This window comes from Bos javanicus, chromosome 17, assembly GCF_032452875.1.
Source record: "Bos javanicus breed banteng chromosome 17, ARS-OSU_banteng_1.0, whole genome shotgun sequence".
Taxonomy (NCBI): domain Eukaryota; kingdom Metazoa; phylum Chordata; class Mammalia; order Artiodactyla; family Bovidae; genus Bos; species Bos javanicus.
This window is the reverse complement of record NC_083884.1, coordinates 70,691,472-70,713,730: the sequence shown is the minus strand read 5'-3', so window position 1 is coordinate 70,713,730 and position 22,259 is coordinate 70,691,472. Positions and strand designations below refer to the sequence as shown.

The 22,259-nt window shown below is 41.6% G+C and overlaps 1 protein-coding gene across 14 annotated transcripts in view; it reads right to left on the bottom strand.

The window, feature by feature from the left end:
• Positions 1–22,259, bottom strand: part of SFI1 (SFI1 centrin binding protein) — a 97,513-nt gene that overhangs the window by 53,283 nt on the left and 21,971 nt on the right. For 12 of the 14 annotated variants that reach the window (XR_009730482.1, XM_061385442.1, XM_061385440.1 and 9 more), the window contains 2 exons: positions 6,057–6,167; positions 444–538 (listed from right to left, as the gene is read on the bottom strand). Coding sequence is in view for 12 of the 14 variants with exons in the window: in XM_061385442.1 (XP_061241426.1) it covers positions 444–538; positions 6,057–6,167 (206 nt within the window). In the remaining 2 variants the exon portion in view is untranslated. Of the gene's footprint in view, positions 1–443; positions 539–6,056; positions 6,168–22,259 lie in introns of those variants that run through there. The other 2 variants (XM_061385450.1, XM_061385453.1) reach the window with 1 other exon arrangement.

Below are 22,259 nucleotides of genomic sequence, written 5' to 3'. Positions count from 1 at the left end.
AAATCACACATCCGGGAAAACAGGAAGGGGAGTCAATCAACTCTTCCCTTTGACTCAGTTATTCTCTCTCAAAGACAATGTACTTGTCCTTCACAGAAGCTTCTATGAAAGTAAATCTGGGCTCTCAGTAAACTAGGAAAAGGGAGGGGTTTTACTCCACTTGATAACGAATATCTACAAGAAGCCTATACCATACTTAATGGTGAGGAACTCAAAAGCTTTTCCACTAACCAAGTATACAGCAAGGATGACTCCTCACCACCTCTGCTCAACATCCCAAGTTTCCCAACCAAGGGACTGAACCCAGACCACAGCAGACAAAATGTCAAATCCTAACCATGAGACCACCAGGGGACTCCCAATAAAGTCTTAATAAAGGGGGGGGGGGAAGCAAAAACAAGTAAATGGAGGCATATTCTTTAGCATGTACTTCCTCTTCTCACCATGATTCTCGGCTCTCAGGTACTTGCTCCTCATCTCCCGTTGCTGATACACGTAGGTCTTCCAGGTCTGGAACATCAGGCTGTACAAGTAATATCTGAGGAGCCACAAAAGCAAGCAGTGTTTCTTTAAAACAAAACAACTCTTAATCTGACATACCCAGTCCATTCTGAACACAGGAAAAATTAACAGAACACTTCTGACACAGAAAAACCAATCCATATCCTAAGCTGGGCTTCCCTGGTGGCTCAGAGGTAAAGAACCCACCTGCCAAGCAGGAGACGTGGGTTCAATCACTGGATTGGGATGACCCCCTAGAGAAGGAAATGTCAACCCACTCCGGCATCCTTGCCTGGAAAATGCCTTGGACACAGGAGCCTGGAGGGCTACAGTCCATGGGGTCATAAAGAATGACTAAAAGCTTAATTTCCTACAATCACAGTGAAATGTGTCCTCCTTGACAGAGAGTTGTTCTCCACACCTTATGTTATCACTAAGGGGAAAAAGGCATGAATTACCTGAGTGTGACTTCATCTTCAGCATCCACAGAGCTGCAGCATTTGGAAAGACAGTCATTTCTTACTCACCCACGCCATGGAAAACACCAGTTCTCCTTTGCACTTAAAACATGGTCAGCGTCCTCCTTTGTCTTTTTCTCCTCAATACATACATTATCCACAGGACTGTCAGTCCCTCCATCTCTTCACTATCCCATTTCCTAAGACTTGATTTCATACTCTGCCAGCTTACTAGAAGGATTCAACATTGTTTATGTGAAAGTGAAAGTGAAAATCGCTCAGGTCGTGCCTGACTCTTTGCGACCCCATGGACTATATATATAGTCCATGGAATTCTCCAGGCCAGAATACTGGAGTGGGTAGCCTTTCCCTCCTCCAGGGGAACCCAGCTCTCCCGCATTGCAGGCAGATTCTTTAGCAGCTGAGCCACAAGGGAAGCCCAAGAATACTGGAGTGGGTAGCCTATCCCTTCTCCAGCAGATCCTCCCAATCTAGGAATCGAACTGGGGTCTCCTACAATGCAGGCAGATTCTTCACCAACTGAACCACCAGGGAAACCCCTAATAAAAACATTGTCTATACTTTATCTGAAATATCCATAAATCAGAAACCCTACCCCAGAGAGCCTAAAGACGTGATTACGAGTGAATACCATTTGGAAAAGATACAATATGTGAGATATATTAAGTTTTTACTTTTAAAAAAGGTATAGAAAATATGTATGTGATAGAATTCCCAATTTTTACTTTTTTCACATCCCTGGGAATACAAATGTCACGGATTAAGAGTTTCTTCTATCACTAAAAAATAAATAATTTTTTAAAGTTTTTTCTCTTTCTTTTCTATTTTCTTTTTTAATTTAAACTTTATTTTATTTGGCTGTGTTGTGCAGCATGGAGGATCTTAGTTCCCTGACCAGGGACCAAACCCATGACCCTTGCAATTGAGAATATGGAGTCTTAACCACTGGACTGTCAGGGAGTCCCTCTTTTCTGTTTTCTTAAAGTTCTATACTGGGCATATACTTCTTCCCAAGCAATATAAACTAAAGTAACTCTACTGGTTTAGAAAACAGAATTAGAAATTATATAGCAGTGGGAGCTGGTGAGGAAAAATCTATTCTAATCATTAACATGATCAGTACATAATGGTTTACCTGAATTAGAGGGTTACCTCTGTGTGTATAAGTTCACATGCATACAGTACTGTGCCTTGGGTTTAATTTAGGACTCTGATCTTGCTTACTCTAAAAAGAATTTGAAGAAAAACAGAAAATAATACAAAACTCTTCTCCTTACAAGGATGGTCCAACCACCACAAACTCAATCGATATGACACACCACGTTAATAGAATGAAAAAAGAAAACCAAAAGATCATCAGTGTCTCAATATAATAAATGCCACATATCATGAGCCCACATCTAGCACATACTCAATGGAGAAAGGCTGAAAGCTTTTCCTCTGAGTTCAGGAACAAGACAAGGGTGCCTACTCTCACCACTCCTACTCAACATAGTACTGGAAGTCCCAGCCAGAGCAAGTGGGCAAGAAAAAGAAATAAAAGGCATCAGAATTGGAAAGGAAGAAGTAAAACTGTCTCAATTTGAAGATGCCATGATTTTATATATAGAAACTCCTGAAGACTCAACCAAAAAACTTTTAGATCTAATCAATGAACTCAGCAAAGCCATAGGATATAAAATTAATGTAAAATATAAGTAGCATTTCTCTACAGTAACAACAAATTATCTGAAAAAGAAAGAACTAAATCAATCCCATTTACAATCGCATCAAAAAAAAAAACACAAAATATTTAAGAATAAATTTAACCAAGGAAGTGAAAGGTCTCTACTCTGAAAGCTACAAGACACTAATGAAAGAAATCAAAGAAGATACAGATAAACAGAAAGGTCGTCCATGTTCATGAACTGGGAAAATATTGTTAAAATGTCAATACTACCAAAAGTCATCTATAGATTCAATGCAACCCCAACCAAGATTCCAATCTCATCTTTACAGAAGTAGAAAAAAAAATCCCAAAAGTTATGTGGAACTACGAAAGACCTCAAATAGTCAAAGCTATCCTCAGGAAGAACAAAGCAGGAGACATCACACTTCCTGTTTTCAAGCTATACTATAAAGCGGTAGTATACAACGTCATAGGCTTCCCTGGTGGCTCAGACAGTAAACAATCCACCTGCAATGCAGGAGATTCGGGTTTGATCCCTGGGTTGGGAAGATCCCCTGGAGGAGGGCATGGCAATCCACTCTAGAATTCTTGCCTGGAGAATCCCCCTGGACAGAGGATCCTGGCAGGCTACAGCCCATGAGGTTGCAAAGAGTCAGACACGACTGAGCAACTAAGCACAGCACATACAGTGTTATGGCATAAAAAACACAGAGACCAATGGAACAGAATCCAGGGCCCCCAGATCAACCCAAATATATACAGTCAACTAATACTTGACAACAGAGCCAAGAATCAATGGGGGGAAACACAGTCTCTTCAATAAAGGGTGCTGAGAAAATTGGATAGTCACATGTAAAAGAATGAAACTAGACCCCTATCTAACACCACTCACAAAAATTAAATGGAAATGGATTAAAGACTTAAATGCAAGACCATGGAATTCACAGGAGAAAACATAACACAAGAAAAAAGCTCCTCCACATAGGTCTTAGCACTGATTCTTTGGATATGATACCTAAAGCACAAGCAACCACATAAAAAATAAACAAGGAGGACTGCAGTAAACCGAAAGGCTTATGCACAGCAAACACGTCAATAAAGTGAAAAAGACAACCTACAAAATGGGAAAACATATTTGCAACCCATATATCTGATAAGGGATTAATATCCAAATATATAAAGATATATATAAATATATAGGGATTAATATCCAACTATATAAAGATATATATATATCCAAATATATAATTTGGATATAAATATATATATCCAAATATATAAACTCAATAGCAAAAAATCAAATAATCCAATTTAAAAGTGGTCAAAAGTAAAAGATAAAAGACTGAAAAGTGAGGTTACTTTTTTAAATAGATAACAACAATTAAGCCCTTGGGGTGCTCAAAAGTCCTATGGTAGGAAAAATAAGAATATGTATTAAATGAAAGTAAATACTGTTCCAGAATCCCCAATGTTTTCATCTTTATCCAATCTAAAAATTATACAACTTCCTTTAACCATTCTTTTTCTAAATGAGCATTAATGCAACGCATGTGTTTAATATACTGCTGCTGCTAAGTCGCTTCAGTCGTGTCCGACTCTGTGCAACCCCATAGACGGAAGCCCACCAGGCTCCCCCATCCCTGGGATTCTCCAGGCAAGAACACTGGAGTGGGTTGCCATTTTCTTCTCCAATGCGTGAAAGTGAAGAGAAAGGGAAGTCGCTCAGTAGTGTCCAACTCCTAGCAACCTCATGGACTGCAGCCTACCAGGCTCCTCCATCCATGGGATTTTTCAGACCAAGAGTACTGGAGTGGGGTGCCATTGCCTTCTCCATTTAACATACTAATTCTCAACAAAAATAAATAAAAATTGGCAAATGACTCAGACATTTTCTCAAAGTAGATACACAAACAGCCAACAGGTACATGAAAAGATACTTAAAGATAACTAGTCATCAGGAAAATACAAATCAAAATCACAATGAGATATCACCTCACACCTCTAGGCCATTACCAAAAGGACAAGATAGAATAATAATGCTGTGCATCTGAAATTTATATAATGCTATAAACCAATTTTACTTTAATTTAAAAAAAAGTAGGAAATTAGGTCTCCCTAAAATAAGAGATTAAAAAAGAAAGATAAATGATTATGAAGATATAGAGAAAAGGGAACCTTGCGGTCTGCTGGTACGATTTGTAAATTAGTAATAGCCACTAAGGAAAACAGTATGCAGGCTCTTCAAAAAATTAAAAATAGAACTACCAGACAATCCAGAAATCCCACTTTTGGGAATATATCCAAAGGAAACAAAAACACTAACTTGAAAATATATCTGCACGACCATGTTCATAGCAGCATTATTTACAAAAGCCAAGACAGGGCAACAAACTAAGAGTCCACAGATGGATGAACGGGTGAAGTTGTATCCATTAGGTTGGTCAAAAAGCTCATTACAGAAAAAACAGAACGAGCTTTTTGGCCAACCCAAATACATAAAGTGGAATCTATTCAGCCATTTAAAAATGAGGAAATTCCACAAAAACTATATATATATATATATATATATAGACACACACACACACACATATACATATATAAAAGAAGAAATCCTGTCATTTTTGACAACATGGATGGAATCTGAAGGCATTAAGCTAAGAGAAGTATGTCACAGAAAGACAAACATTGATCTCACATGTGCATTCTTTTAAAAAAAACCTGAGAAAAAGATCAGATTTGTGGTTTACCAGAGGCATGGGGTTAGGGGAGTGGTCAAAAGGTACAAACTTCCGGGTATAACACTAATAAGTTCTGGGGATACAAGGTACAATATGACGACTACACTTACCACTGTGGTATGATATATATGACAGTTGTTAAGAGAATACATGATAATTGTTAAGAAAATAAATCCTGAAAGCTCTCATCACAAGGAGAAAATTTTTTCCTCATTGTTTTTTATTGCGGTTATATGAGATGATGAATGTTAACTAAATTTATTGTGGCAATCATTTTACAATATGTAAGTCAAATATCTATTCTGTACACCTAAAAGTCATACAGTAATTCATATATGTCAATTATATTTCAACAAAACTAGAAAAAAAAAAGACTTATCTTCCTTTGATCTAAGATCATGCCAACAAGTAATTATTTGATAATGTGTACCAGTAAAATTCCCAGGTGGATCAGCTGATAAAGAATCCACCTGCAATGCGGGAGACCTGGGTTCGATCCCTGGGTTGGGAAGATCCCCTGGAGAAGGGAAAGGCTACCCACTCCAGTATTCTGGCCTGGAGAATTCCATGGACTGTATAGTCCATGGGGTCGCAAAGAGCTGGATACGACTGAGGAACTTTCACTTCACTTCACCAGTAAAATTAAAGTAATATAACATGAAATCTGACCTGTAGTGACAGTCAGCTCGAACACGGAGTTTCCACTCTCGATGGGAAACCCACCACTCTTCTTTCCACTCTTCAAAGACCTTTCGCAGAATTTTTTGTTCATAGTAAAGCCTACAGCAGTGAAAAATAAAAAATCAGAGAGACACACCTGATGATGTTGGAGCTGATATCTATTCCCAAATTACTGTTTCCTATGGTCATTGCTTTCTCACAGAAAACTGTGGCTCATTATTCGATAACACCAAAATATAGATTAAAAATACACATATTTAACTTTTTCAGGTCAAAATCTTAGCTCTACTTAAACTAGAAATAAAGCTAAAAAATTTTATACTCTAGTTCTTATCAATTCAAGAGGTGAAAGTAAAAACCTCTGACTTTTCAAATACAGTGAGTTGAGAATTAACATTCTCAATTTTTTTTTCGTTCACAGGACTGAAAAATATTTGATTAGTAAAAGACAGCAGCTCTACTTCTCATTTACATACCCAGGAGATTAAAAGTTGTAAACTGAGCAAATGCCTAATGGCAGTCCTAGGACTTAACAGAACAGAGTGCATGAGTTTAACTGAAATCTGGCCAGGGGATTTATAACAAGAGCAAAACAGAAGCAAGATAAAATAAGAAGGGAAAACCTACTAAGAAAACAGCAGGGCAGTGACAGCGTACTGATGTTAACAGCGTGGTCAAGAAGACCGATTACTCGGGAACTCTGACCTGTCAGTCACTCCAAATCTTTCCCTGCTTCTGCAGGTTACCTCATTCAGTCATAGGTTTTAAAAAACTGGCTGGCAAAAATATACATTGAGAAATTAAACTCCCAGTGTTCACTGCAGCACTATTAACAATAGCCAGAACATGGAAGCAACCTAAATGTCCATCAACAGATAAACTGATAAAGAAGATATGGTACACACATATAATGGAATACTATTTGCCCATTAAAAAAATGATATAATGCCATTTGCAGCAACATGGATGGACCTGGAGATCATCATACTAAGTGAGGAGACAGAGAGAGACAAATGTCCTATGGTATCGCTTATAGGCAAAGTCGTTTGAAAAATGATACAAATGAATTTATCTACAAAACGGAAATAAGACTCACAAACTTAGAGAATGAACTTTAGGTCACCAGGAGGGAGGGAGGGAGGGGGTGGAGGGATAGACTGGGAGTTTGGGGTGGACATGTACACACTGCTATATTTAAAACAGATAATCAGCAATGACCTACTGTACAGCACAGGGAACTCTGCTCAATATTCTGCAATAGCATAAATGGAAAAAGAATTTGAAAAAAGAGAAAATAAAGAAATTCACCTATTTTCATAATAATAAATAAGAGAAAATCACCACAAATACCTATCAAAAGAGAACATCTTAAATTCTAATCAATGTCAAATTCAATCAACGATGCATAGTCATTTTTCTATAAATAGAACTAAACATACTGAAAGGGAAGGTACTCCAGAAAACCTGCTGGATGAAAAAACAAAGCTTGAGGCTAGGAAGAGAAGGGGGAAACAAAGGATGACATGGTTGGATGGCATCATCAACTCAACGGACAAGAGTTTGAGCAAACCTGGGAGATGCGGAAGGACGGGGAAGCCTGGCCTGGCGTGCTGCAGCCCACGGGGTCTCAAAGAGGTGGACACGACTGAGCGACTGAACCACCACCACCACCACCTCATGGTAGGTAAAATATGATATGTGTAACTTAAAAAAAAAAAGTTATTAGTAATTTTTGTATTTCCAGTACCCATGTTAGAATTAATATAATACATACCAAATAAATATGTACAAAATGTATGTATACATAAAAACATGTACATATGCATGTATATATGTGTACATAAATTATTGTATTATATATATTAAAATCCTGAAAAGACCTCCAGAATACCAAACTGTTACTAGCGGTTCTCTCTCAGGGAGGCATTAGAAGAGATTGGTGTTTCCTGTATTACAGATTTCTTTTGTTTGAAAAAATTTTGAACAGCTTTGTCCATAACTTTTAATGGAAAAGAATCACACCCCTCTGCACAAGTACTTCCTTCTACCATCGACTCTCCATCTATTTCCTTTCTTTCCAAAAACCTCACTAAAATAACAGCAAATACTTTAAAAAGGTGTAAGCCCACAAAGAAAGAGACAAGAGACAACGATGTTAAACAAGAGACGCCAACAAATCTTAGAGGACAGAAAGCAGGCAGGAGGGTGGCAACTGAATCAACAGGTGAGAGAGAGAACTCAGTTTCTGGGGGGCAAGAGGCAAGTGCATGGTGGCACAGACCCAAGAAAGGGATGGGAATGAGCGGCATCAGGAAGTGCGGAGTCCTGGGTTGGGATGAAAACACAGGATTGTTTTGCAAGCCTGTAAGAAGAGGCTGGATCCCCCTGGACCCCATTATTCACACGGGCAGAGACTCAGGCTTATCTCTGGAGAGAATGAACCTGAGTGGCACTGGACTCTCCAAAACCAGGCAGAGCTCAAGAGATGGTCCTAAACCAAGAGTCTACATACCGAACAATGAGACCCACATTCCCCCTCCTCCGCCTGCCGCCAAGTCTGTAACCGCCGCCTCCACTCCACTCCACCTCAACCCAGAAGGAGTTTGGAGGATTCTCTCCTCTGGGGAAAGCTGATCAGCCTAAGGGAAAAAGCCTTCCGATACTGAAAGATGGAGGTCTCCCAGTGAAACTGTCAAAAGCCTAAAGGGAAACCCTCAATTTACAAGTCCCTATGCATACAAATATAATAGACGTATCTATCTTCTAAACTTGAGTTTTAGCGCCTAACTCTTAAACGTGGGCTGACAATAGAAGGATCTCTCGAGGACTGAGGAAAGGCTCTCACATGCGACAGTGAACAAAGGCACACACAAAAAAGCAGCTTAGAAGAGAGGGCAGAAATCTTAAAAACGAATCACTATATTAACCTCAAAAAGTTACAAGCCTCGAGGATGTCATTATTATTAGTTTTTGAATTTTTTGAATGTGTTACCATATTGCTTCTATTTCATGTTTTGAGTTTTTGGCTGCAAGGCATGTGGAATCTTAGCTCTCCGACCAGGTATCAAACCCACATTTCCTACACTGGAGGGTGAAGTCTTAACCAGTGGACCACCAAGGAAGTCCTTTTCTTTTCAAAGGAACAAACATCAGTTCAGGCGCTCAGTCGTGTCCGACTCTTTTCAACCCCATGAATCGCAGCACGCCAGGCCTCCCTGTCCATCACCAACTCCCGGAGTTCACTCAGACTCACGTCCATAGAGTCAATGATGCCATCCAGCCATCTCATCGTCTGTCATCCCCTTCTCCTCCTGCCCCCAATCCCTCCCAGCATCAGAGTCTTTTCCAATGAGTCAACTCTTCGCATGGGGTGGCCAAAGTACTGGAGTTTCAGCTTCAGCATCATTGCCTCCAAAGAAATCCCAGGGCTGATCTCCACAATGGACTGGTTGGATCTCCTTGCAGTCCAAGGGACTCTCAAGAGTCTTCTCCAACACCACAGTTCAAAAGCATCAATTCTTTGGTGCTCAGCCTTCTTCACAGTCCAACTCTCACATCCATACATGACCACAGGAAAAACCATAGCCTTGACTAGACGGACCTTTGTTGGCAAAGTAATGTCTCTGCTTTTGAATATGCTGTCTAGGTTGGTCATAAGTTTCCTTCCAATGAGTAAGCGTCTTTTAATTTCATGGCTGCAGTCACCATCTGTAGTGATTTTGGAGCCCAGAAAAATAAAGTCTGACACTGTTTCCCCATCTATTTCCCATGAAGTGATGGGACCAGATGCCATGATCTTCGTTTTCTGAATGTTGAGCTTTAAGCCAACTTTTTCACTCTCCACTTTCACTTTCATCAAGAGGCTTTTGAGTTCCTCTTCACTTTCTGCCATAAGGGTGGTGTCATCTGCATATCTGAGGTTATTGAATTTCTCCCGGCAATCTTGATTCCAGCTTGTGTTTCTTCCAGTCCAGCGTTTCTCATGATATACTCTGCATGTAAGTTAAATAAGCAGGGTGACAATATACAGCCTTGACAAACTCCTTTTCCTATTTGGAACCAGTCTGTTGTTCCATGTCCAGTTCTAACTGTTGCTTCCTGACCTGCATACAGATTTCTCAAGGGGCAAGTCAGGTGGTCTGGTATGCCCATCTCTTTCAGAAATGTCCACAGTTTATTGTGATCCACACAGTCAAAGGCTTTGGCATAGTCAATAAAGCAGAACTAGAAGTTTTTTCTGGAACTCTCTTGCTTTTTCCATGATTCAGCAAATGTTGGAAATTTGATCTCTGGTTCCTCTGCCTTTTCTAAAACCAGCTTGAACATCAGGAAGTTCACGGTTCATGTATTGCTGAGCATTACTTTACTAGCATGTGAGACGAGTGCAATTGTGCGGTAGTTTGAGCATTCTTTGGCATTGCCTTTCTTTGGGATTGGAATGAAAACTGACCTTTTCCAGTCCTGTGGCCACTGCTGAGTTTTCCAAATGTGCTGGCATATTGAGTGCAGCACTTTCACAGCATCTTTCAGGATTTGAAATAGCTCAACTGGAATTCCATCACCTCCACTAGCTTTGTTTATAGTGATGCTTTCTAAGGCCCACTTGACTTCATATTCCAGGATGTCTGGCTCTAGATGAGTGATCACACCATGGTGATTATCTGGGTCATGAAGATCTTTTTTGTACAGTTCTTCTGTGTATTATTGCCACCTCTTCTTAATATCTTCTGCTTCTGTTAGGTCCATATCATTTCTGTCCTTTATCAAGCCCATCTTTGCATGAAATGTTCCCTTGGTATCTCTAATTTTCTTGAAGAGATCTCTAGTCTTTCCCATTCTGTTGTTTTCCTCTAATTCTTTGCATTGATCGCTGAGGAAGGCTTTCTTATATCTCTTCTTGTAATTCTTCGGAACTCTGCATTCAGATGCTTATATCTTTCCTTTTCTCCTTTGCTTTTCGCTTCTCTTCTTTTCACAGCTATTTGTAAGGCCTCCCCAGACAGCCATTTTGCTTTTTTGCATTTCTTTTCCATGGGGATGGTCTTGATCCCTGTCTCCTGTACAATGTCACGAACCTCATTCCATAGTTCATCAGGCACTCTATCTATCAGATCTAGGCCCTTAAATCTATTTCTCATTTCCACTGTATAATCATAAGGGATTTGATTTAGGTCATACCTGAATGGTCTAGTGGTTTTCCCTACTTTCTTCAATTTAAGTCTGAATTTGGCAATCAGGAGTTCATGATCTGAGCCACAGTCAGCTCCTGGTGTTGTTCTTGCTGACTGTTTAATAGAGCTTCTCCATCTTTGGCTGCAAAGAATATAATCAATCTGATTTTGGTGTTGACCATCTGGTGATGTCCATGTGTAGAGTCTTCTCTTGTGTTGTTGGAAGAGGGTGTTTGCTATGACCAGTGCATTTTCTTGGCAAAACTCTATTAGTCTTTGCCCTGCTTCATTCCGTATTCCAAGGCCAAATTTGCCTGTTACTCCAGGTGTTTCTTGACTTCCTACTTTTGCATTCCAGTCCCCTATAATGAAAAGGACATCTTTTTTGGGTGTTAGTTCTAAAAGGTCTTGTAGGTCTTCATAGAACCGTTCAACTTCAGCTTCTTCAGCGTTACTGGTTGGGGCATAGACTTGGATTACTGTGATATTGAATGGTTTGCCTTGGAAATGAACAGAGATCATTCTGTCATTTTTGAGATTGCATCCAAGCACTGCATTTCAGACTCTTTTGTTGACCATGATGGCTACTCCATTTCTTCTGAGGGATTCCTGCCCGCAGTAGTAGATATAATGGTCATCTGAGTTAAATTCACCCATTCCAGTCCATTTTAGTTTGCCGATTCCTAGAATGTCTATATTCACTCTTGCCATCTCTTGTTTGACCACTTCCAATTTGCTTGATTCATGGACCTGACATTCCAAGTTCCTATGCAATACTGTTCTTTACAGCATCGGACCTTGCTTCTATCACCAGTTACATCCACAGCTGGGTATTGTTTTTGCTTTGGCTCCATCCCTTCATTCTTTCTGGAGTTATTTCTCCACTGATCTCCAGTAGCATATTGGGCACCTACTGACCTGGGGAGTTTCTCTTTCAGTATCCTACCATTTTGCCTTTTCATACTATTCATGGGGTTCTCAAGGCAAGAATACTGAAGTGGTTTACCATTCCCTTCTCTAGTGGAAGGAACATTCATAGAACAACAACAAAAAAAGAACTCTTGGAAATTAAAACTATAATGGCAGAAATGAAAAAAAAGAAAAGATCCACAAATAGTTAAAACAAAAAACGGTGACTGGCCTGTAAGTCACAGTAAGGACTCCGGTTTTTACCGTCCATAGGATGGGAAACAGCCCCTGGCCTGTGTAAAGAGACTGACTAAGGACAAGACTGGAAGCAGGAGACCAGGGATGAGGCTCCTGGAGTCATTCAAGGGAGACACGATGATGGCCTGAACCACCATGGTGGCAACTGGAAGTGCTGAAAAGCGCTCAAGTCTGCATCTATTCTGAAGGCTGAATCAACATAATTTTGGCATTTGGTACCACAGTTGGGGTATGAAGGAGTAAGAGCTAGCAGGGAGGACTCCCAGGTTTCTGACCCGAGTCTCTGGAAGGATGGGTGTTTCCTTTACTAGAAAGGGGAAGACTCAGCAGGGAGGTCTGTAAGGAACATCCAGACTTTGGCTATGGACACGCTGAGCTGTGACGTCTAGCTGGTGCAGGCAGCAATGTCACGCGGGCAGCAGTCCAGGGTTCAAGGGAGAGGGCTGGGCGAGTGCGTACCTCTGGGGATCACCTGGGATTTGATGAGGCTGCCATGAGCGGGATGCAGACAGAGAGGCAGTGCAAGGACTAGGGGTGGGGACTTGGGTGAGGAGGGACCAGGAGAAGAAAGTGGGAGGAGCAGAGGCAGAGGAGTGAGAGGGTGGCCACCTGGGAGCTGGGAGAAGAATGGGCTTCTTAGAGGAGAGAATGGTGGGCTGGCCAATGCTCCCTGGTGAGGCAAGTGAGAGGAAATTCACAACTGACTTTAGCAGAAGTAGTGAACTTACTAAAATCAATGGTGAATTCTTCTGAAATGAATGAGGCAAAGAAATAGAGGAAAATAATAGAATGGGAAAGACTAGAGATCGCCTCACAGAAACTGGAGATATCAAGGGAACATTTCATGCAAGGATAGGCATGATAAAGGACATAATCAGTAAGCATCTAACAGAAGCAGAAGAGATTAAGAAGAGGTGGCAAGAATACACAAAAGGACTGTACAAAAAAAGGTCTTAATGACCCACATAAACACAATGGTGTGGTCACTCACCTAGAGCCAGACATCCTGGAGTGTGAGGTGGGCCTTAGGAAGCATAACTACAAACAACGCTAGTAGAGGTGATGAAATTCCAGCTGAGCTATTTCAAATCCTAAAAGATGATGCTGTTAAAAATCTGCACTCAAAATGTCAGCAAATTTGGAAAACTCACCAGTGGCCACAGGACTCAAAAAGGTCAGTTTTCATTCCAATTCCAAAGAAGGGCAAGGCCAACAAACGTTCAAACTACCATGAAATTGTGCTCATTTCACATGCTAGTAAGTTTACGCTCAAAACCCTTCAAGCTAGGTTTCAGCAACGTGTGAATCAAGAACTTCCAAATGTACAGATGGGCTTTGAAGAAGCAGAGGAAGCAGAGGTCAAATGGCCAAGATTCGCTGGATCGTGGAGAAAGCAAGAGAGTTCCAGAAAAACATCTACTTCCACTTTACTAACTACACTAAAGCCTATGACTATGTGCATCATAATAAACTATGGAAAAGTCTTAAAGACATGGGATACCAGAACACCTTACGTGCCTCCTGAGAAATCTGTATTCAGGTCAAGAAGCAACAAGTAGAACCAGACATGAAAAAAATGACTGGTTCAAAACTGGGAAAGGAGTACAACAAGGCTGTATATTGTCACCCTGCCTATTTAACATATGCAGAGCACATCATGCAAAATAGTAGCCTAGATGAAGCACAAGCTGGAATCAAGATTGCCGGGAGAAATATCAATAACCTCAGATATGCAGATGACACCATCCCTATGGAACAAAGCAAAGAGGAACTAAAGAGCGTTTTGATGAAAGTGAAAGAGGACAGTGAAAAAGCTGGCTTAAAACTCAACATTCCAAAAACTAAGATCATGGCATCCAGTCCCATTTCTTCATAGTAAGTACAAGGAGAAAAAGTGGAAGCAGTGGCAGATTTTATTTTTGGGGGCTAAAAAAATCACTGTGGATGGTGACTGCAGCCATGAAATTAAAAGACACTTGCTTCCTGGAAGAAAAGCTATAACAAACATAGACAGGGTATTAAAAAGCAGAGATGTCACTTTGCCGACAAAGGCCCATATAGTCAAAGCTATGGTTTTTCCAGTCATCATGTACAGATGTGAGTTGGATCATAAAGGAGGCTGAACGCCAAAGAATTAATGCTTTCTAACTGTGGTGCTGGAGAAGACTCTTGAGAGTCCCTTGGACTGTAAGGAGATCAAACCCATCAATCCTGAAGGAAATCAACGTTGAATATTCATTGGAAGGACAGATGCTGAAGCTCCAATACTCTAGCCATCTGACGCAAATAGCCAACTCATTGGTAAAGACCCTGATGCAGAGAAAGACTGAAGGCAGGAGGAGGAAACAGCAGAGGATGAGATGGTTAGGCAGCATCACCAACTCAACAGACATGAGTTTGAGCACACTCCGGGAGGACAGGGGAGCCTGGAGTACTGCAGTCGCAAAGAGTCAGACACAACTTAGTGACTGAACAACAACAAAGTGACCTCACAAAAGTAAAAACAGTTTTGGTGGCAAGGTGGAAAACGAAAGCCTCATGAGGTAAATTTGAGCCTACAAAAAGAGGTGCTATAGAGCCTGGAGATGTTCAGGAGATGAGAGCTGAAGGGCAGCAAAGAGACAGAGAACTGGCTGCAGGAGGAAGCAGCATCAAAGAGATTTCTTTTTTCAGGATAGGAAAATAATAGCATTATATGCTGGTGCAAATGATCCAGTAAAGAGGGAAAAATTAATACAGAAAAGAGAGGGGGGGGGGAACTGCTAGTGTGGTGGCCTGGTATAAGCACCGGAAAGTGCAGCACCAGAAGACGTTACCAGAGACAAGAACCTGGACAGTTCATCTGCCTCACGGTAGGGAAAGCAAGCCACGTGGTGACAGACGCTGGCCGTGGGGAGATGCAGTGATAGTCTCCTCTGTTACTTCTATTTTCTCAAGAAAATAGGAAGCAAGGCCTCGGTTAAGAATGAGGAATAAATATTGATAAACTAAATACTCTAAATGGAAGTGATGTTTTTATCTACTTCCCAAATTAGCTGAGTAATTTTGTTCAGATCTTCTCTTCAGAAAGAGAAGTGACTACTTCCTACCTAAGACGGCCTTACCTAAGGACCCATACTATATTATTTTTGCCCTTACTAATTCAGTGGTTACTCTGGTTCCATATATTAATGTGGCTAAGTCACTTCAGTCGTGTCCAACTCTGTGCGACCCCATAGACGGCAGCCCACCAGGCTCCCCCGTCCCTGGGATTCTCCAGGCAAGAACACTGGAGTGGGTTGCCATTTCCTTCTCCAGTGCATGAGAGTGAGAAGTGAAAGTGAAGTCGCTCAGTCGTGTCTGACTCTGTGACCCCATGGACTGCAGCCCACCAGGCTCCTCCATCCATGGGATTTTCCAGGCAAGAGCACTGGAGTGGGGCGCCAAGTAAAACATAGAACAACTACGGTTTATAGACGTCAAAACATTCTCCAAGCACATAAAGGCATTATTCTCAAACTTCTGGTGTGATATCATTCTCTCCTAATGTTCCTGAAAGTGAGAAATAAATAATTCAGTATGGGAAAAGACCAAAAAAAAAAAGGGGGGGTCAATACACCCAACCTTGCCCAAAGTTATAACCCATTTGATTGAAAAAGAGATTGCAAGCTGAAAATACCCACTCCATCACAAATTTCAAAGTCAATGAAAACACAGTATCAGAATTATAATTCTGGTAGATGCTTAGAGAACAAACTTTCTCAATTTTACAATTTGAGAAACAGAGGCCCAGAGTTGTAACTTAATCCCAGATCAAGTGATTATCTAGGGTCTGCTTAAGAACCGAAACTCGGGTCTCCTAAAACCCAGCCCAGTATTCTTTCCTCGATCCCTGCCACCACTCAAGTGCAAAGGAAGGAACAAGAGTGCAACATGAATGCTCTGATGCAGAGAGGCAGACGTGGGTCGCAGATACCCCACACCCCATGCCCAGCCTCTACTTCCTCACTAGCATCCACTAGAAAGGCTGGGAAGGTTTTTGTTCCAGCCTCTTCTGTAGCTAAAGAGTCCTGTGACAGAGCTATAGCCAATGAGACAAAAGCAGAATGCAGGTGGGGGTTTTAGGCAAGTTTTGCCTTCCTGATAAACAGACAGGTCTAGCTGATACCAACCTTCCTTGCCCTTTTTGTGCAAAACCAGAACAGTCATCTCTGAGGATAAAGGGTCAATATGCTCAGGATGGTGAACTGAAAAGTATCTAAAAGTCTGAGTCTCTGATGACATCCCCAAACAGCTGTTGTTCAGTCACTAAGTCATGTCCAACTCTATGCAACCCCATGGACTGCAGCACACCAGGATTCGTTGTCCTTCACTGTCTCCGGAAGTTTGCTTAAATTCACATCCGTTGAGTTGGTGATGCCATCAAGCCCTCTCATCCTCTGCACCCCCTTCTCCTTTAGCCTTCAATCTTTCTCGGCATCAGCATCTTTTCCAACCAGGCTGTGAGAAAAACCAAATCCTGATTTGCATAAGCCATCTTCTGACTTTCTCTAACTTGGAGTCAAATGCATTTCTAACACAATTAGCATCTCCCAATACTTGGTATATAAATAGATATTATTTGAAGAGGTTTCCAGTTAAATGAGTCAAATTTAAGTTATAAAAAAATTAAGCAGGAAAAGGATTTGGGGAAGAGAGTGAAGGCAGCCACATAGTGTTTCAATCTCTGAACCCTTATAAAACACACAGAGAAACCATGCAGAAAAACCAAAAACTTATGTATCAACTACAACAAAACCAGGTGACAAGTTAACTCTAAAAACCCAAAATGCAAGCAGGTAAGGACAAATCACCCAAGTCAAAGGACCACCATTCGTAGAGAAGAAAAGTGGGGTCCTGGCCACAAGGCCTTTGTGTCCTTCATTTCTTTGATTGCAGGAAACAGCCTTCATTCAGCTCCATGATCTTCCCTGGGTTCCAATGGGCAGATTCAAGCAGCCGTTAATCAGGGAAGGGAGAGGATGGGAGACCAAGGAGAAAAGAGCAGCCTTGGGGCAGGGTCCTGTTTCCCCATCAAAGGACCCCCATCTCTGAGCTGCTCTGTGGATATTAAAACCCACTTCAGGCGGAAGAAGATAATGACTAATACACAGCATACAGACCCCAGACCAGCTGGACCTGAAGGTTGATGATGTGGACTCCTAATTGCCGCACCACCAAGCCATCAGAAGAATGTCCACGAGCTGATCACACCCTCCTTGAACAATTATTATAAAACCTGTCACTGTCTTCCCCAAGTTGGGACACTTGGTTTTGTGGGATTAGCCCACTGTGTTCCTCTCTGCCTGGCAAAGCAATAGAGCTATCCTTTTCTGCTTCACCTGGAATTCTGTGTCCAAGATTTGATCCAGCACCAGAGTACAAAGAAGCTGAGCTTTCATCATTGAAAGGAGCAATGAAGGTGGTATCTGAGGAGCCTGAGGACAGGAGAACCTAAATCAGCCGGTGAGTAGTCACTGCAAAATGTGGAGGCACAATTTGAGACCAGCAGCTGAAATACAGAGGAGTTTGGTGCTCTCCAAAATCACGGCTCACGTGAGAGCTGAAGGTGCTGACCTCAAAATCAGATAGGGATTCATGCCAAGGAGGAACTGCTGGGAGCAGAGTAGATACTGAGCAGGAAAAGGACAAGGAGACAAGGAAACAGAGGATCAGACCAGGCGTGGTTAAGAGGAGCAAGCCTCCACACCTGTGGACACCACGAAAGGGACAGAAGAGGGAGCTCTGTGATATTCAGATCAGATCAGATCAGTCGCTCACTCGTGTCCGACTCTTTGCGAACCCATGAATCGCAGCACGCCAGGCCTCCTTGTCCATCACCAACTCCCAGAGTTCACTCAGACTCACGTCCATCGAGTCAATGATGCCATCCAGCCATCTCATCCTCTGTCGTCCCCTTCTCCCGCCCCCAATCCCTCCCAGCATCAGAGTCTTTTGCAATGAGTCAACTCTTGGCATGAGGTGGCCAAAGTACTGGAGTTTCAGCTTCAGCATCATTCCTTCCAAAGAAATCCCAGGGCTGATCTCCTTCAGAATGGACTGGTTGGATCTCTTTGCAGTCCAAGGGACTCTCAAGAGTCTTCTCCAACACCACAGTTCAAAAGCATCAATTCTTCGGCACTCAGCCTTCTTCACAGTCCAACTCTCACATCCATACATGACCACAGGAAAAACCATAGCCTTGACTAGACGGACCTTTGTTGGCAAAGTAATGTCTCTGCTTTTGAATATGCTATCTAGGTTGGTCATAACTTGCCTTCCAAGGAGTAAGCGTCTTTTAATTTCATGGCTGCAGTCACCATCTGTAGTGATTTTGGAGCCCAGAAAAATAAAGTCTGACACTGTTTCCACTGTTTCCCCATCTATTTCCCATGAAGTGGTGGGACCGGATGCCATGATCTTCGTTTTCTGAATGTTGAGCTTTAAGCCAACTTTTTCACTCTCCACTTTCACTTTCATCAAGAGGCTTTTGAGTTCCTCTTCACTTTCTGCCATAAGGGTGGTGTCATCTGCATATCTGAGGTTATTGAGATTTCTCCCGGCAATCTTGATTCCAGCTTGTGTTTCTTCCAGTCCAGCGTTTCTCATGATGTACTCTGCATATAAGTTAAATAAACAGGGGGACAATATACAGCCTTGACGAACTTCTTTTCCTATTTGGAACCAGTCTGTTGTTCCATGTCCAGTTCTAACTGTTGCTTCCTGACCTGCATACAAATTTCTCAAAAGGCAGATCAGGTGGTCTGGGATTCCCATCTCTTTCAGAATTTTCCACAGTTTATTGTGATCCACACAAAGGCTTTGGCATAGTCAATAAAGCAGAAATAGATGTTTTTCTGGAACTCTCTTGCTTTTTTTATGATCCAGCGGATGTTGGCAATTTGATCTCTGGTTCCTCTGCCTTTTCTAAATCCAGCTTAAACATCAGGACGTTCATGGTTCACATATTGCTGAAGCCTGGCTTGGAGAATTTTGAGCATTACTTTACTAGCGTGTCAGATGAGTGCAATTAGGAAGCTTAACTAAAGCTCACTTCACTGTAAAAGTCCACAAAAATTAATTTCACATAAAAAAGAGCAACAGAAAAGTAACTGAGGTCAAATTCTATACAAAGTTACTGTAGGAGAAAAGGAGAGTAACAGGCCTATGGACAAAAGATTCTTGACAGTCCCTTGGAAAGAAAGGAGATGAAACCAGTTAATCCTAAAGGAAATCAACCCTGAATCTTCACTGAAAGGACTGATACTGAAGCGGAAGCTCCAGTACTTTGGCCACCTGATGCGAAGAGATGACTTACTAGAAGAGATCCTGATGATGGGAAAGATTGAAGGCGGGAGGACAGAGGATGAGATGGTTGGATGGTATTATCGACTCAATGGACGTGAGTTTGAGCAAACTGCAGGAGATGGTGATGGACAGGAAAGCCTGGAGTTATGTGGGCCATGGTGTCACAGAGTCTGACATGACAGAGCGATTGAACAGCAACAATGGACAAAAAAATTATTCCAGAAAGACATGCCACAAAATGGGGGAAAAAAAAACAAACAAGAAAACCACCAACCAAACCTATAACCTATCTCAAAATGAGCTAAAAGACTTAAAAAAAAAAAAAAAATCCACACCCAGGTATATCATATTAAATCTTCAAGAAATAAGACAAACACTGAATCTTCAAAAGATCAACAGCATGCAAATGCAAGTCATGAGACAATGGAGTATCTTCAAAGACTGGGGAGAAAACTGGTAACGTAGACTTCCTATAACCAGTGAGATATCTTTCAAAAATGAAAGCAAAGTAAAAACATTTTTAGACAAAATGTGAGAGGATTCATCACAAGCAGACCTACTTTTGGATCCCTGGTTGGGGGAACTAAAATCCCACATGCTGCGTGATGCGGCCAAAAGAAAAAAAATATTGTTCTGAAGATTTTAAAATGTAAACTGAATTAAAATACCTTACAGTAGGGCACATAAATGGGGACAGCGACAGGCAGAATTAAAGTGATCAAAGGAACCTTGTTTGGGGAGAGGGTAAAAAAACCAATTAACATTATACCTGAAAAAGTTAAACACATCTGTTAGGGCAGTCAGGAAAAGAAGAATGAAAGAGTACACAACTTCTAAGCTAACACAGGGAAGATAAATAAAATATTCAACCGAGTTTAAAAAAAAAGAAAGAAAAACAAAAGAGTTCCTGTGTAAGCCTGATTAGTTCTCCCAGTGGCAACAAGAAAGACAGACACACACAAAAAGATTTCCTTGAAGGCTGAAGAGCTCCCCAGGCAGTAAAGGGCAGGGCCAGGTCCAAGGGAAGGAGGAGGAGCAGAGGTGGACTATGCCTTACCCCTGGGCTGGGAGGAGCGGCCACCCCGGGAGCTTCACTGGTAAAGACCCGGGGAGAAGACGGGAACAGCAAGGCCCTCCCCCAGGTATACAGGGAAAAGATTTCAGAGAACACAGACAAAAGCTGAATTTGTTCGAGAGACTCTGAATCAAGAGACCTTGGTTTTCCAGATCAGGAAAGCTATTCTGTCAGAAAAAGGAGAAGGCATAGCAAGGAGAGGGGGAAGGGGTGAGAACCCGTAACATTCCAGCTTTTAAAAACACATTACAGAACAGGAAAGACTAGCAATCTCTTCAAGAAAACTAGAGATACCAAGGAAACACTTTATGCAAAGATGGCACAATAAAGGACAGGAAACACCATGGACCTAATGGAAACAGAGGATATTAAGAAGAGGTGGCAAGAATACACAGAAGAACTGTACAAAAAAGGTCTTAATGACATGGATGACCAGAATGGTGTCATCACTCACCTTAAGCCAGACACCCTGGAGTGTGTAGTCAAGTGGGTCTTAGGAAGCATTACTATGAACAAAGCTAGTGGAGGTGATGGAATTCCAGTTAAGCTATTTCAAATCCTAAAAGATGATGCTGTGAAAGTGCCGCACTCAATATGCCAGCAAATTTGGAAAACTCAGCAATGTCCACAGGACTGGAAAAGGTCAGTTTTTATTCCAATCCCAAATGCCAAAGAATGTTCTAACTACTGTACAATTGCACTAATTTCACACGTTACCAAAGTAATGCTCAAAATCCTTCAAGCTAGGCTTCAACAGTACACTTCATTTCACTGAAGTAAACAATAGTTCACTTCAACAGTGAACCAAGAACTTCTAGATGTACAAGCTGGACTTAGAAAGGCAGAGGAATCAGAGATCAAACTGCCAACATCCGATGGGTCATAGAAAAAGCAAGAGAATACCAGAAAAACACCTACTTCATTGCCTATGCCAAAGCCTTTGACTCTGTGGATCACAACAAACTGTTGAAGATTCTTAAAGAGATGGGAATACCAGACCACCTTACCTCCCTCCTGAGAAACCTGCATGTGGGTCAAGAAGTAACATTTAGAACCCTACATGGAACAACTGACTGCTTATCAAATGCAAATCAAAGCCACAATGAGGTACCATCTCATGCTGGTCAGAATGGCTGCCATCAAAAAGTCTACAAACAATAAATGTGGAGAGGGTGTGGAGAAAAAGGAACCCTCTTACACTGTTGGTGGGACTGCAAACTAGTACAGCCACTATGGAGAACAGTGTGGAGATTCCTTAAAAAACTGGAAACAGAACTGCCTTATGACCCAGCAATCCGATTGCTGGGCATACAACCCGAGGAAACCAGAATTGAAAGAGACACGTGTACCCCAATGTTCATCGCAGCACTGTTTACAATAGCCAGGACATGGAAGCAACCTAGATGTCCATCAGCAGATCAATGGATAAGAAAGCTGTGGTACATATACACA